The sequence below is a fragment of the Tachysurus fulvidraco genome, chromosome 17, assembly GCF_022655615.1.
Source record: "Tachysurus fulvidraco isolate hzauxx_2018 chromosome 17, HZAU_PFXX_2.0, whole genome shotgun sequence".
Taxonomy (NCBI): Eukaryota; Metazoa; Chordata; class Actinopteri; order Siluriformes; family Bagridae; genus Tachysurus; species Tachysurus fulvidraco.
The window spans coordinates 4,665,734-4,682,763 of NC_062534.1; the positions used below are offsets into that span (position 1 = coordinate 4,665,734).

Consider the following 17,030-nt stretch of genomic DNA (forward strand, 5'->3'; position numbering starts at 1 on the left):
TAAACTCATCAATATGTGTGTGACTGCATGGAAAAACTCTTCAGGTGGTGAAATTATGAACTTAAGAAACACCGAGTCACTTAGAATGGAAGAAATAAAGGCAAACTGTACTTTTTCTTCAGTACTGTGTTACCATTAACCTTTTGTCCTGTAACATTCCTGGATTAGGAGAATCTGAACAATTTTCTGTTGCACTTATACATTATTTTATTTTATTATTTACTTTATATGATTTTAACTATGTACACTATATGTTTTTAAATGTTTATCTTTTAGGTAATAAAAGAAGACAGCCTAGTCTTGTTAAAATAAAGAACAAGACATTGGATAGATTTTGATATAAGATGATATTCAGAGATTTCAGTGTGAAATACAATACAATGTCGTTGGTCAAATAAAGTGCATTCATATGTACATAAGTATACACACGCCTGTTGTCATGACACTCAAAATTGAGCTTAGGTGCATCCTGCTTCCACTGATCATCCTTGAGATGCTTCTACAACTTGATTTGAATATATATCTATATAAGTTTCCACGGTTAACAGTGCACGTCAGAGAACATATCAAGCCATGAAGTCCAAGGAATGTATCACGGCACAGATCTGAATGTATGTGTTGGTGGAAATGGGAGAAATGAGAGAAAACCAGAGAACTCAAAGGAAACCTATACATGGACAAACGTAGAACATGTTAAACTCCACAGACAGCAACCTGAGTAACTCAGAATGGAACTGTGGTCTTGGAGCTGGTGAAACTAACATCTGCTTCGACACTCCATTTCCTCTGCAATGGGTTAAAAATCAAAATCATCTTCAGTTTGTCACAATGTGGATATTACATCGTGTCGTTGCCATCACATCAAATTTCATACCCTTCTTCAGTGAACCTTTTTGTAAAACCTAATAGTAAAAAGCTGCCTTTAGATTTACCTCTTAAATCTGGGTTATTTTGCATTTATTCACCTTATAGCATAATGAAATATTTTGTAGTAAATAAAAAAAAAGAAAAAAAAGGAAAGGGTACTGTATGTAGTAATGTTGGAATGGAATGGATGTATGGACGGAAAGTTTGGACTGTCCAATAGAATCCACCTAATACATAACTCGTTAAAAAAAAATTAAAAATAAGGTGAAGTCAATCAGAAGACATTTCTAGAACAGGATGTACCAGTTTATCAGTCCGAATGCACCAAGATTCCTGCCAGTGTATGTAAATGTCTGTGCAAAGTCAAGCGCGCGCGCGCGCGCGTGTGTGTGTGTGTGTGTGTGTGTGTGTGTGTGTGTGTGTGTGTGTGTGTGTGTGTGTGTGTGTGTGTGTGTGTGTGTGTGTGTGTGTGTGTTTGGGTTCAAACCTGCCGAGGCGCCGGCGTGCACAGCGCACCACGGTGGGTTACCATAGTAACAGCAGGGAGCCTGGCAGAGAAGTGTCTATGTGCGTCCTGACCCATTTCGATTTTCCCCTCTCGCACCTCGGCATGCCTATCTCCCCCTCCATACACACACACACACACACACACACACACACACACACACACACACACACACACACACACACACACACACACACACACACTCAGACAATCCCAATTAAAAGCCAGGCCCTAGCCAGTCTCTCCCTCTCTCTCCTTCTCCTCTGCAGCAGAGCTCAATCTTAGCCGGAGGAAAGTCAAGATATTTTTTTCCCCTGTAGAGGAAACTGTGTGGAAGAAAACACACCCACTGAAAAACTTGCTTTTGGCAAACAAGCCAATCTTTTTAAGAAATGCCGATTGGAAAGGTTTTCAAGATATTAAATAATGCAATTTTTAATTACGGGTATATTAATAGATTTTTTCGTTAACTTTTATAATTAACTATCTCTAGGCCTGGGGCATTTGGAAGTCCAACTTTCATTTAATCTGAGGAGGTTAAAACCGAAATAGATGTCTTATCGTATTAATTAAAAATGCTGATCTTGTGTGAATGGGATGAAAATTGGTTAAATTCATCCTATTGTCATGGATGGTGAAGAGATAAGTGTTAACCCATTCAGCTCTGACCTGTCAATTGTAATAGTGTCACAGGGTGAGGTGAAGTGATAAAAAACCAAAGCGTTAAAGGTTTTGGAAAATACCCCACATAAATTGTGGACACTGATTTTTTAAATGTTCCCAATCCAATGATATATAATTATATAGAGCTGATAGAGCTCAAGCAGAAGCTGACCAGAGAGCATCCAAACAACTTATCAACACCACCTTAAATGCTTCCTGTTACATCAGAGAAGCCTTCTCTTTTAGAAGGGTCTCAGTGGTCTCACATATGGTCTCACATCTCAACCTCATTCCAGTCACTTGTACTCATGATCTTGTTATTTTCACTGTCTTTACTGTTCAGAAAACTGTATATGGTTGTGAGAAGTCTGAAGACTTTATTGTGTACATGGTGGTGAAGCTGGTAGACCTGATGCTTCACAGCTCCAGAATCCAATCCTCATGTTCCTTCCGATGTTCACACAGGTTTCCTTTAAGTTCCCTGGTTTCCTTCACGGGGTTGGGGGCACGGTTCTTGAGATGTTCTCTGGATCCACCATGAGCCTGTCAGGATAAAGTAATTATCGTCATTATTATTACGAGAAAGAATCTTGTTGCTTTGAAAAATTATTTTGTTATTATTAGAAAACATGTCATCAATACATAAAAAATTGTTTTTATGAGAAAACATTTAAATTATTATAAGAAAAGCATCTTGTTACGAGTAAAATGTTATTGTAATGAGAAACATGTCGTTCCTATGAGAAACATCTTGTCATTATGAAGAAACATCTCGTTACTATGAGAAAACATCTCGTTACTATGAGAAAACATCTCCTTACGAGGAAAAGCATCTTGTTATCAGAAATATATCTTTACTATGAAAACACATGCTATTATGAGGAAACATCTCGTTATAATGAGAAAACATCTTGTTATCACAATTAAACATCTTGTTATTATGAGAAAACGTTATTGTGTTACTATGGATAATATAGTTATTAAGAGAAAACTGATTTTTATTAAGTAAAACCTTTTATTATTATTATAAGAAAGAAATCTCGGTATTATAATTAAAGCACGTTGTTATTACATCTCGTTATATCGATACAATATGTAATCTCATTATTCTGAGAAAACATGTCATTACAAGATAAGCATCTTATTTTGTTTTCTTTTGTAGCAACGAGGCGTTTTTTCTCGCAATCACAAGATGTTTCCTTGTAGGAACGAGATGTTTGATGCTTTTCTTTGCGTGTCAGCAATAAGATTCTGTCTTGCAGATAATCTTCTGCTTCTGCTTGTAGTGTCTTGTATTAATCAGTGATTAAAACCCTGAAACAAACCCTGGTGCGGTGTTTAGATGAGTCGGAGGCTGCACAGACTTTCTCTTACTTCCCTCCAGCAGCTGGCCAATGAGCGGCGCGCCTCCCCCTCCTCCTCTCCCCGCGTGCGTTCGGTAAGCGCGCGCGGAGGCGGGGAGGCGGGGAAGGGGGACGGAGTGGAGTGGGGTGGGGAGGAGGGGGGAGTGTAGCAGCGCCGGGAGAGAGCGAGAGCGCGCGGCGTGTCGGAGTGCGTATCCACGTGCGCTGCGCGGATGCTGAATCGTGGCTGTGCGAACAACAACAGCAGCAACAGCAGCAGCTTTAAGGCTTTAGGCATCAGGCATGTCCAATCCGGCTCACGACCCGTTCTACGCCTCTCCGTTCGGGCCCTTCTACCGGAGACACGCGCCGTATGCCGTGCAGCCCGAGTACCGGATCTATGAGCTGAACAAGCGGCTGCAGGCCCGGACTGAGGTGAGTTCCCCGCGCGGTGTGTATGACTCTCTCGATCCGTGTGTGTGTGCGCGCGCGTGTTTGTTTTGTTATTATCCATTTAAATTTTGGAAAGTTGTCTGGTGCGTGCGCGGCACAGTAAACCGGACCGGTGTGTGTGTGTGTGTGTGTTGGTGTTTACGTGATTTGTTTGTGTTTTTTCCCTTGCGGTTTCTCTCTTGCACTTTCAGATGTTCAGATGTCTATTTCACTCTGCGAACCTTGGCTCACTTTTGCATACGCTTTAAATATAAATTCCACTGCTTCCCAGAAAACAAGTGCTGAAACTCCAACTCTGCGCGCACACACACACATTTGACCAAGTTTCTATCAGATGTTTATTCCACAAGGTAGTGAAGTGATCTGAGGCTTTGGTGCTGGTGGTGGTGCTGGTGGTGGAGGGCTGATTGCCGGTTAAAGCCCACGTGGAGACGTCACTACGAGGGGCGATCAGAGCCTTTATTAACGCTTATTAACACTACGCAGTAATTTAAAGGCGTTCACACTGATATACCGATTTGCACACATCTCTGGCTTTCAGCTGTAAGCATATATTAGTGAAGTTAGACTACAGTTGCAGACTTGTCTGTGTTCTTACATTACTTATGAACACATGAGACCATAATCACAACATTAGAATTAACCAGACGAACCAGTAACTACTGGAGTTTAAGCCAGAGGTTCAATCATAGAATCCTGTCATATTCTGACTGAACCATATGGACCTTCTTGAAATAAATAAAAACATATATAATCATAACATACATAATGTAAAATATACATATAAATAGTTTAAATGACATGTTTTCCTAAATGAACCAGTGCCAGATGTAATAAAGGTTCAGTTCAGTATGTATATTACTGTAATGTTTAATGTCTAACAGTGACATTTTTGTACACTCACATATCCAACCTTTCATTAAATACACAGTTCATTTGACCTGTCCTTTGTTTAACTTGAAGTTAAACAGTAAAATATTCAGACTTTTTATTTTTTATTGCTTTTTTTTGTCTTTTCATTATAACCCTTCCCAGGACACAGTAATCTTTGTTTAGCGACATGGTAGAAGATGCTTAGCTACAGTAGTTGTGAATTAGAGTCATGAATGCACACGTATAGGTGTACGGTATTGATTAAAACTCAGTCTAAAGTATAATTTGTATAATTTGAATATTTATTTTGATCAAAACTACAACTTATAGAAACATTTTTGAAATATTTTTAAAAACACTTCCACACATCCATGTAATTATGCCACTGACCACAAGGGGTCATTCTGTTTATCTGACGACACAAAACCATAAATTGCTTGTGACGTCATGATATGTTCTTATTTTGAAGCCTGAGTAATACGCTTTTATATAGTCTTGTGCTTGAATTCTGAAGGCAGATGCGGTTAAACTTGCACGAACGAGCGATGACGGATTTTTAAAAATTGTTTATTACGTATCACTGTTTCAAAAGTGTATACATTTTCACACAATCTTCATTTTGTTCACTTCCAACACAAGTGTCTTGATTCATTTAGAAACAAATCAAATTCGCTTTATATAATACGTTCAATACTTTTATTTTTATCACCCTTGGCATATAGCGTTTTAGTCGGAGATTTCTGACACAGTTGCTAAATTTGAATTTAATGAAGAATTTCTGTCAAAAGAAAAAACATGTAACTCTAGTTACATGTAACACATGTAATTAGAGGTGAAAGATGGCAAAATGACTCACCTAAGAAAAACAGCTACTGATCTTGCAAGAGCCAGGATAAGCTAACCCAATATAACCCGATATATATAAAAAAAAAAACATAGCTCTATTTTTATTTCAAGTGTTTTCTTGATCTGGAGAAAGAGCCTAAGAGCAAACCTAACCTGGTGAGGTTAAAGATTCCAGAGTGCTTTATTGTGAGGTGAATGTTTTGTTGATGTTAGCAATATAATATTGCTGCAGCTAGCTATAACTTAACATAGCTAGCTAGCTATCTAAAATAGCTATATGTTAGCTAACAAGGCAGCATGACAAACAATCAGCTGCACTGTTTGCTTGTTGAAGATGTATGTCAGCTTGATCTATAGAAAAAAAACATAGCAAAAAAAATGTTGTTGCTATCATGCATCTCTGCTTTGCATTCAAACAGTGACCTTTTTTCTATGTTACTAAATAAATCTTTCATTTATGAAACTGAGAAGAACAAGAGCGCTATCCTCCTCCTTCTCCTCCTCCTCCTCCTCTCTTTTTTACTTTCTTGCTCTCTCTCTCTCTCTCTCTCTCTCTCTCTCTCTCTCTCTCTCTCTCACACACACACACACACATACACACACACATTATTACTTTAACTTTGCACAATATGAAGGTCACATACTTGTTTTATAATCTGTATGGTACTTCTACCAAGTGGCTTTCTTTTTTATCCCTAGACTTTAGAGTAGTAAAACTCAACGTGACTCGATCGGTATGGAAAGTCAGGATGGTGAACGTTTGTGTAATATAATGTTCTTATGGGGACAGAAATGGTGGAAAATCTAATCCGATAGTCGCAGAATTTCATGAGAGTCAAGTTGCTTGATAAGGAAGGAATAGACAGACCAGTTATTATAAATTCTTCAATTAAACAGGATTGCATTTTGGAATATTTTATGAAAATAATTTTTAAAGCTTGATTTTATGTAGATTGCGTAGCTGTGTATCTTTGCCCACATTTATCGTAACACACCTGAAGCTTATCTGAATACTATAGAAGACAACAAGTCTTTCTGTCTTCTTCTTCTTCTTCTTTTTCTTTCTCTTCTTCTTCTTTTTCTTCTTCTTCTTATTTAGATGGTTTATTAGTATCATATGTCTGAATTCATTAGTTATCTAACAAATGAAAGATTTGCAGTTGTTTAGTTCTACAAAAAAAAAAGATACAAAGCTCTACCTCTTGCTTGTCACTTGTCTTTTACATCTTCACTTACCTGAAAAAGTGAACGTCATGTTCCATTAAAAGTCTTAAATGATAAAAAAGCTTGCTGTGATAAGCTCCACACCTTGTTTTGTGCTCTTCCTGAAATGCTAAACAGATGTGTGTGGACGCCGTGCGATAGCTGCAGCTCAGCTATTCGACAGAGATGCAAACGCGTGTAACTTTAAGGAGATGTGGGCCGCGTTGCCGAGATGCAATGCCACAACATGATGCATAATGCATGAGCCGTGGCCTAAGCCCTTGTACACTTCCACTTCCAAGCGGCACTTAGCCAAGCAAGCTAACGGAAACAAATGTGCAGTATGTCATTCTAATCTCTTTCAGCTTGCGTTCTTATCAGACCCGGCTATCCTTCAGATTACATCTTGTTGTAGGGACGATCTCACTTAGATGCTACACAGAATCCAGCAGACAAAACAAACGCAATGTAATATGACGTACGGTTCAGAAATATTGGCACTTTTCAAAAAACGTTAGCTTAAACCACCAGAGAAAATAGTTTCTTAAAACATTTCTCGTAAACAATTTTAAATAGTGTTTTCACTTGTGTTTTTGTTTTCACTTGCTAATATGTTTTTGCATAAATTTTAGCACCCCTGTACCAATATGTGTGTAAACGAACATTTTTCAACTCTCATGAATCTTACAAAAATATTAACTTTTTATATATATATATATATTTTTTCTAATTTTCAGCCAACATGAATGCAGCATGCGAATGTAGAAGAGTGTTTCCTGTGTAAGTGCGAATGCATGTTAGGTACAGGATAGAAATCTACTGAAACCTCTTGTGTTATTATTATAGTATAATTAAGTTATAAAGTAATTCTGTTAACATAATGCCAAAGATTATTTAGCTCAGAAATAAATAATGTAATGATGAAATTATAAATTTTCTTTTGTTCTCCTAATAAAAACGGTGCATCATGTAAGAAGAAACATACAATGAGAACACACTGATAGATAGAAATAATTAAATAATCTCACCAGACTCTCTTTTCCTTCGCTCTCTATTTGTGGTAATGTTGTGTTACAGAGAAACCACAGACTGCTACATCCTGAAGACTTTCCCATGCTGGAAAATATTTTGACACTGGAGACTCCTTTCAGAAATGAGATATAAACCTCTCCTCAGAGAAAAGGTCAATAATGACAAACATTTTTTTCTTTTTTAAAATCTGTAATTGAGAAAAGAGCACGTGCGTTAAAATGAAACGGTTTCCGTCGGTTTACCAAGTCGATTAAAAAAATTATAACAAAAGTCACAGAGTAGCTGATCATTGTGTTTGTAATGTTTGTGACGTTACGTTGTCGTTCTTGGATGATCTCTTTTTGTCGTTGGGCTCAATTTGTACATGCACAACATTTATGCTATTTTACAGATCTTTTATTTAAAAATGAGATTTTTTTTATTTTGTTTTGGATTTTGTAAGGTTTTGTTAACATATCTAATAACATAAGGACCAAACAACCAAACATCTCTCTACTACTTGTTTAAAATGAACACAAAATAGCTAGACAGTAGGACTGAAAAACTTCATTTCTGATTCTCAGTTATCATTTAAATTTAATTCTTTTTGTTCTTACATAATGATAGCTATAAATAAATTGCATCATTTTTTCAAAGTTTTGATTTTATTTATTTATTTGTTTGTTTGTTTGTTTGTACGGAATTTGGAAAATGTTGCTCTGCAAAAATATGCACAACAAAAAAGACTCATAATAGTAATAATAGACTCATTAATCAACATACAGACCTATTTGTTTGTTAAATAGTGAGTATTCTGTTTAAGAATAGTGAGTGAAACTACACGCCGCATATCCGAGTTCACTTCCTAGCTAGTCGCAAGCAAAATGTGACTTTTTAAACCTGCATCAGTTCCATACCACTGAAGTGATATTTGGGAGGAAACTTTCTTTGCTATGAGCTCAGTCCTCGGAGAAGTTCTGCATGTTTATGTCAGGGCATTTTTTTAAAAAAAAATCTAGCATAGAGTATTCAAAAGAAGTGAAAACTAAGGAACTGAAGAGGAGAAAATTATTATCATTATATTTGTTTATTATTATTATTATTATTATTATTATTATTATTATTATTATTATTATTATTATTATTATTAGAAGGCAGTCTAATCTGATTGGGATTTTGGATCCATCAGCTACTAACCGAATCACGTACAGAACATCTAGCTTCAGCTTTAACTTCCCACTGCACCTTATTCTTCAAAAATGCAAAACCATGCAAGTGTAACAGTCCCCCTGCTTTGCATATGGAAAGTTGCGGTTCATGCAGAGGCTTTGCTGCGTACACAAGCTGACGGCTTGCAATGTTTCCGCGTCGAGCGTCGTATCCAGAAATCCAAAGCTGCCTTTGAAATAAAAAGCTGACCTTCCTGTGCTTATCTCTAAAACTGTATGTGACATGGCAATGTGTACTGACGACCATGGGTGCCTGTTTTTTTTTTTTTTTACATTATTTGTGTTATTTATTTTAAGCAAACTTAAGCTGTCCTATGGAGCATTTCTTTAGCTGCTTTTAATACCTGGCTGGTTGCGACGCTTTGACTGCAGACTGACGCCTGAGTGTATGCAAATGAGGCAGGCGTTTAACATGCTGAGGAGGAGCCATGCGACCCCGGCACATCGGCATAGCACATCAGCATAAGCTCATCAGCATAGCTCTCATGAATATTCGCAGATGGAAAGAGCATGAGAGAGAGAGAGACGGAGCAAACCAGATAGAAAGAAGCACACAGGTCGATACATAAGAGCTCAGAAAGAAGAAAATAAACGGAAGCGCTGCTTTATGAATCTCCGTCTAATGGCTTTGGAATGGCACACGTTTATGTAAAAGAGCAGCAAGGGTTCAGGGTGATGATCTATCCCAATCTGAAGGCAATCGATAATGCATTTTGTTCGAGGAGGAACTCACTCGCAGAGTCTCTTGGAGATAAACCAATCAATGCAACTTCTCAATAGTGCCATTGTAGCTGCTGTTGCCTCTGAATGGCAAGTCATTAGACAGATCATGATCATTTGTAACACCTGAGGTTTAATTGATTTTTCAGAAGGTTAGATTATTTTGCACTGGATCTGAGCGGCTCATGTTACCTCACCTTGCTACCTGATCGCGCTACCTGCTGTATCTTAACTTTTACTCAACTGGCTGCAGTGGAATGACTGATTTCAGTGAATTGATGTGATCAGAGATTAAATGAAATAAAGGCTCCAAACCTACACACCACACTCTCATAAATAAATAGATTTCTCACTAACCACAGCCACAACAATAATAATAAATCTTAACAATAAAAACATCATCATCAACAACAACAATAATAATAATAGTAATAGTTGTATATTCAACCTGAATATAATACTATATTCAGGTTTCCCTCAACATAGGACTAAAATATAAAAAAATATATTGAAAGATGTCCATAAATTAGGTATTATTGTTATTAATATTATTATTATTATTATTATTAGTAGTAGTAGTAGTAGTAGTAGTAGTAGTAGTACTAGCAGTTGTAGTAGTAGTAGTATAATTAGTATTACTATTATTATTGTCATTGTTGTTGTTGTTGTTGTTGTTGTTACCTCCCTGGGCATATTCTTATAATGTGATGAAAAGGGCTTTTTTATTGTATTATTGCATAAAAAATATTTTAAAATGGGTTGTGTTATTGCTGTTGTCTAAATAAAAATTAAATAAATAAAATAAAATTCATAATAAATAATAATATGAGTTTCTTCTTCTTCTTCTTCTTCTTCTTATTATTATTATTATTATTATTTTGGTGATGGTGTTACTACTACTACTACTACTACTACTACTACTAATAATAATAATAATTTCAGCTGTCTAACACTTAAGAGAAATGTGAACGATTGTTGTAAATTTTCTTCTTTAACAAGTGTGCTCACAATTTTCTACCTTCAGATGGCAAAAAACGGCAACAAAAGTCCAGTAGTGCTTCTATTGTGTGGAATGAAACACAACAGTTATTCATGGACACAATATCTGTCTTGCTGTAACGTACTGTATTATTATCGCGAACATGTTCCACTAAAACCAGTTCTTATTCGTGGACTCAGACTTTGGGAAATTGAGACATGCTTTTCTAATCACTGTTATGTCACCAGGCAACGCGCTAACCGGCTATCTCGCAATCTGTGACACATTTGATGTCAACACGAGAGTTGGAAATAAGCCTGAAAGACATGACTGTGATTAATAAAGCTGAGCCCGATGGTATTATTACCTGTCGTGACAAGCGCATTGTCATGTTATTACTCCACGTGAGGGCTGATGTGTTATAAAGCATTACAGTGCATTGATTCCAGAAGGAACAATAGACCTGTCTTGTCAATAGATCCTTTAATTATCACACAAAGAGGAGGTTATGAGGGCACTGCCTGCTATGAGACAGATTACACCACAAACACAACAGTAGAAGGGAAAAATTTATTATTTTGAAACAATAAGGTGGCGGAGAAGCTGGCAGGATGCTCGGACAATAGTCCCACCTTTTTCCTGCGACTTTCCCACAGTTCCTTCCAGGCTACAGTGGCGGTCTGATAACAGATAAAGTGCAAATCACCCATTTTTACCAACGTCCTGTTTTGCTTCGGCTTTTTATTTTCGCCTCACTTGCAATCTCTCGATGGTGTTTTTGATTTGACATTTCTATAAGCCTGAAGCCAGAACGTTTCTATTTGTCGAATATGAAGAACAAGAAAAGGCTTGACGCTTGTCAAATATTTTGATTGACGTTGAATAAATAATCCAATCATATTAATGACTGTTTTTTAAATAGCTAATATTAAAACTCATAATAAACTTGCATAATAAATTGCAAATTAATTGAAATTGTGATTTTGATCTCGGCAATTAGCGCTTTATGAAAGAAAGCAATTAATGTGTTATTCAGCGGGACGCTAACAGCACGATAGCGAGACGTTTCGTACAGCACCGCTTACGGAAACGAGGAATCGAGTGAATTTATGCTATTGGTTTGAGCAGTTCTGAGAAAAATAAGTTTTTTTTTATCAGTTGGCTGTTTAATTGAATTTGAAACGGTTTTAACTGAACTTTAATACTTACTTATGAACCATTAACTAGTTAGGATTTTTGTTGTATTTTGTTGTACTAGTTGTATTTTCTGAATGCTTGCAATAATTCTGTCTAATAGTGCAATAATGTACATTCAATTATTTAACATAACAACAGCTACGACAGCTACGAGGTGGAAAAATAATATTGTCTTTTGTTAGCAACAAGCTAGACACTAAGCATGATATCTCATGTGATGTTTGTTTACCTCCTCAAAACAGAGAACTGTATAGTCAGATTTAATGGCCAAATATGTCGTTATAGCATGATATTACAGTTCAAAATAATAAATTGAGACTAATACTGCGTCTGTGAGCGGTCGTGAAGATTCAAAATCACGTTCGACTTCCTGAATAAGAATTCCAAATAGACAGAGAGTTTTCTTTGTTTTTACCTAGTCAAACATTTCCTAGTAAATCAACTCTTATTCCAAGTCCAGGTGAATTAAACTCTCAGACAGACAGAGTTCATTTCACTGTGCAATTTGTTTTTGTGTGGACGTTAAGTGGAGAGAGAGTAGCTTTATGTATGAAGCATGAAGTGACTACACATCTACATAATTCCCATTACCGAAGCTTACCCTCAGTTAATCCCTGTTTACTGGTCGGACACTGATAACGCCAGCTCAGATCCTGATTACAAAGGAGACACAAAGTCCAGCTTGACAGAAGAGGATGCTGAAGAAAGGGACTTGGCATTAATAACGGCTATGTTCATGCTGCCGGGAAAAATGACTTTTTTTTAAATACATGATCCATTTTTTTATTTTTTTTTTATTTCTTTTTTTTACATTTTTTTATTTTTTTTTACTGAAAACCAAAAACTTGCTCTGATTTGCACGTTTTCTGTTTGAAATATTTTCCACTCAGACGTATTCATTTTCTATAATAGCTACTGTGAGTAATTCTGCTTGTAACATAAATGACAGGTTTGTATTAAATATGCTCATTCTAATGCTTCATGGTTTCCATAGTAACAGCAAATACACATGGACTTGTACGGTGGATGTGCCTCAAAATCTAAAGCTAATAAACAGACTTACAAAAAAACGTGTTAAAACGTAAGCATCGATACAGTAACGTTTTCTTTAAGAAGACTGTTATATGCAGCACGTATGGAAGGAAGTATCGTCATTTTTTGCTGATTTCTTTCTAGAGGCGTCTGGACAGAGGACAGGTTCTCAGTAACATGACCTTTTGTCTTATTAAATTAAAAAAAGCAGGAAAAAAAAAAGCCAGAAAGGGAATCGATGTTTGTCATTGTTATAGCATAAGTGATAACAGGAAGTAAGTTTTGTGAAAGATCTACAACATTGGTATTCACAAATTCCAGGGGTTTCGTTACCACGACGTAAAGTGGGCGTGTTTCTGGAGGTCTTGGAAAAATGCCCTCTTAAAAAAAAAAGAGCATTCCTACGATAGATAATGAAGGACAAAACAGTCATACAGGTAGATTTTATATTTTATATCTATTATGCTTTATTATCTTAGAGTTAAGCTATTTCCAAAAACAAATAAACAACCAAAAACTACGGTTAGGGTTAGGGTTAGGTTATCAAATAGGCCACGCCTGCCCGATGATGCAATATCTGTTACGCTGTTCTGAAATCCCTGGAAATAAATGCATCCCCTACATCATTGAAAGCGAACGATTAGAAAGCAGAATGTTTTGTCCATTGATGAATGAAGAAATGTAATCGTAGGCAAAATTTGGGGTTTTAAAAGGAATGAAAGAATTTAGTCTATGCTGTTACGGGATAATAATCTTTTTCATTGGTCCTGTTGCGGCACCGTTGGTGCATCAGCCACAACAGGAGTATCAGTTTCTTGTCTTGAAAATCTTGCTAAATGACATCGTCAAAGTGTGTAAGAGTTTCCTTGTTCAGGTCCTCTAACTTTAGTCTCACGACCGCTTTCTTTTCCTTTTCATTGAATCCACCAGTGTCCAAAAACAGCTTTTGGTTCAACTTCGGGTTCTTTCAGCGTGTTGGCTGGAGCTTTATTCTTTCACGTATGCGGCTCATTTTATTTCAGATACAGTCCATGTGGTTCATACGCTTTTATATTGTGTGTCTTTAATACCGAGGTGTTACACATTCAGCTACACCTCTCAGAATGTACAGTATGTAGGTATTTACAGATGGGAAACTTCAGTACATCTTTTACATTCAACCCTGACCTTTTTGGGCTGGTTATCGTGTTACAAAAACAGTACAGATATCTAAATGTTTTGTAGGTTGACATTTCCTGGACAGCTGCAGTGTGCAGTGTCAGTAGTCTGAAACAATACGCTTCATTCTTTAGTGATGAAGGCAGAGAGGTGATGAAAAGGGAAAAACGCTGACAGACGAAGTTTGTGAGGTCGTTCTGAAACATTTATGGAAATTGACGCATCAGAATGTATTGATTAAGAGAAACTAACAAATGGAAGTGAGTCTTTGTCAGAATTTTGTTCTTTTTTATGAAAAAAAAAAACATGTTTGATGTGAGTGTGTAAAAAAAGCTTTCCTTGTGAATGAGCCTGTGCATAAATGGTGTTTTGTTTTTTTGGGCATTACTAATTGGTTAATATGTTTGCCTCATAACTCCTGGGATGGGGGTTCGATTCCTGCCTCTGCCTTGAGTGTGTATTTTGCATGTTTTCTCCATGCTTGCGTGTGTGTGTGTGTGTGTGTGTGTGTGTGTGTGTGTGTGTGTGTGTTGGTACCCAGTCCATGGTGTCCCCTGTCTTAAGTCCTTTGAGATAGACTCCATGCTAGGATAAGCTCTACAAAAACCTGATGGAGAGATTCAAATTGAAAATGATCAGAATTAAGAATTTAGGCTTTGGCATAAACACACAGTATGTGCCACATACGTTGAATGATATTTATTTAGCAACGAGTGATGCAGCTTCCTCTCAAACCAACTTGAATGAAAGGTTTCGAAACAACATACAGGGTCGGCACTTGTAGCTTACAGCTTGTCTTACGACTTGAAATCCCATTACATTTCTCACTCATTAGAATTATACAAGTCTCCTCGGTTCGGCTGCCATCTTCAGTCTGAGGCTCCGAGGTCTACAGAGACCTTAAAGAGATTTTATGAATCCTTTAGAGCAGCATTGTTTACAGCTACGTACAACTGCGCTGTGTCTTTAGAGGGAACCTCACTAAATAGATCTACTAATTACATCCTTTTTCACTAGCATACTGAGAAAAGAAATCAAATCTGCTTTGATTGATTATTCCTGATGTAGTTACATGCACCTGTGAGTGTGAGAAATGTGTCTGTTATTTTTTTGCTATAAAAAAAACAACAACAACAAAAAAACAAAAACAAACAGCCACTGTTGTTATTTACTGAGGATCCTGGGCGCCATTGTATCTCTAAGCTGGCGGATTTCCCATAAATCCCGGCTGCTTGGCCTCGGCAGTGCGGTGACTGGGTCGAGAGGCGCCATTGGCGCGCTGATGAATCCCTTTAGACGGCCCAATCAATATGGCTTTATCTTCAGGCGAGTGGCGCAGACGCCCGTGTTAGTTCACCTGGGGTCCTGAAGGAGTGATCAGCACGCTGTACATCAAAGCCCACTATCAGACAGCAGCAATCAGGAGAGAAGGCCCGATCCACTCATCTCCTGTGGCACCCGAAGATGTGTGATCTATCGCCCGTGAGTACTCACGCTGTTGAATATGTCATCTTTATCAGAGCTGATCTGTGTTTCTGGAGCCATAACCAGTGTAGCTTTTTTTTCACCAGTCACGTGGGACATGAAGTCTACAGACGGCGAGGTTTATTACAGTACAGCCATAAAACACACACTTTTTATGCTTTAATGGAAATGGTCTGGGCAATGTTTAGCATTAGATATCTCTACTGCATCCTTGACATGCCTGTTGAAATGCATGACAGCCTGGGAAAGGCTACTGTACAGTATTGTATTTAGTTCTGAAAAGTTCTGGGAGACTTTATTGAACTGAAATCTTTCTCTACAGCATGTATCACAGTCATATCATGTAAAGTTCAAGCATTTAAAAATATGGTTCTCTAAAAAATAAAAAAATGAGAAAAATCACGGTTAATTTCATAATGATTATTTTGTCCTTTCACAGATTTATCAGTTCATGCGTAACTATGTACAGTAGGTTTCTATGTAGAAACGTCAAACAAACCAAAGAACCAAATTTCGACTATTTATTTTCTAAGAACATATTCACAGCACTCTAAAGCATCCCGAGGTTTATGTCTCCTTTTAAAAAAGTAGAACTGCTTTAGAAAGCTAGAATATTTATTCTTCCAAAGACCCTTGAATGTTTTTTTTTCTATTTTTGAAAACATTTGGATTCTTATAGGTTTCTTGATTGAATTAATTATTTAAACTGGAAAATCTCCTTAGTTTTGGTTATTAAACGGTTCCTAGGGGCAAAACACAAATATCAAATGTCATGCTTTTAAATTTCAGAGTTCTTCAACTTATCTGACCCTCCACTGAGGTCCGTTGTTAAATAACGAATCGCCTGAAGTTGGCGGTTATGTTACATAATAAATAAAGATATATAAAAAAAATTACTAATTTTTCAACCAATGACATTTCTATTCCAGTCGAGGCAGAATTAACACTTTTATTTGTTGCAAAACTGCAAACGTGGCTGTAGGGTCGCCAAGAAGTTTGTTCCTATTGCTTTATTAAAGCTGTTTTATTCTCCTAAAAAGCTGAACGGTTGCTTTTATCCCTGTGATGAAAAAGTGATCATTTGATCATTTTATTTTAAATTCCTTAAGGCTAAATGACAACAACCAACAACTCCTTTTTGACAGCATTCGCCTGCTCGCGTTAGTACGGATCATCACGTTGAGCTGACGGAGTAATAAAAATAAAGGGCTGGCTAAAAAATAATTGCTTTCTAGTTATTTATATGGATGCTATTAAAGAACATTAAGAAGATTAGCTTTTTGCGTAATGAGTCCAACTGGTTTGTGGATTGTTTTATTGCAGATTATAATACTGAATGATCAGTTCTGATTGGTCAAAAGGTTTAGAGAACATTTTTGTGAAAATGCAGACAGAAACAGACAGAGGCAAAGCTGTAAAGGTTTCAGACATAACAGAGTGTTCAGTTTTATGCTTTCCAGTGTCTC

The 17,030-nt window shown here is 36.9% G+C and overlaps 1 protein-coding gene and 1 long non-coding RNA gene across 4 annotated transcripts in view; one reads left to right on the plus strand and one right to left on the minus strand.

Annotated features, from left to right (window-relative positions):
• LOC125139216 overlaps window positions 1–7,272 on the minus strand; it is a 7,841-nt gene extending 569 nt beyond the window's left edge. Inside the window, exons 1-2 of the long non-coding RNA XR_007138300.1 lie at window positions 6,787–7,272; window positions 1,355–2,578 (exon numbers count right to left, since the gene is read on the minus strand). This is a non-coding gene — a long non-coding RNA (uncharacterized LOC125139216). The remainder of the gene's footprint in view (window positions 1–1,354; window positions 2,579–6,786) is intronic.
• The window catches only part of ldb2a (LIM domain binding 2a), a 73,614-nt gene continuing 60,109 nt past the window's right edge, over window positions 3,526–17,030 (plus strand). For 2 of the 3 annotated variants that reach the window (XM_027154662.2, XM_027154664.2), the window contains exon 1: window positions 3,526–3,813. In XM_027154662.2, coding sequence (XP_027010463.1) covers window positions 3,682–3,813 — 132 coding nt within the window. In that variant the 5' untranslated portion in view covers window positions 3,526–3,681. The remainder of the gene's footprint in view (window positions 3,814–17,030) is intronic. The other variant, XM_027154665.2, reaches the window with a different exon arrangement.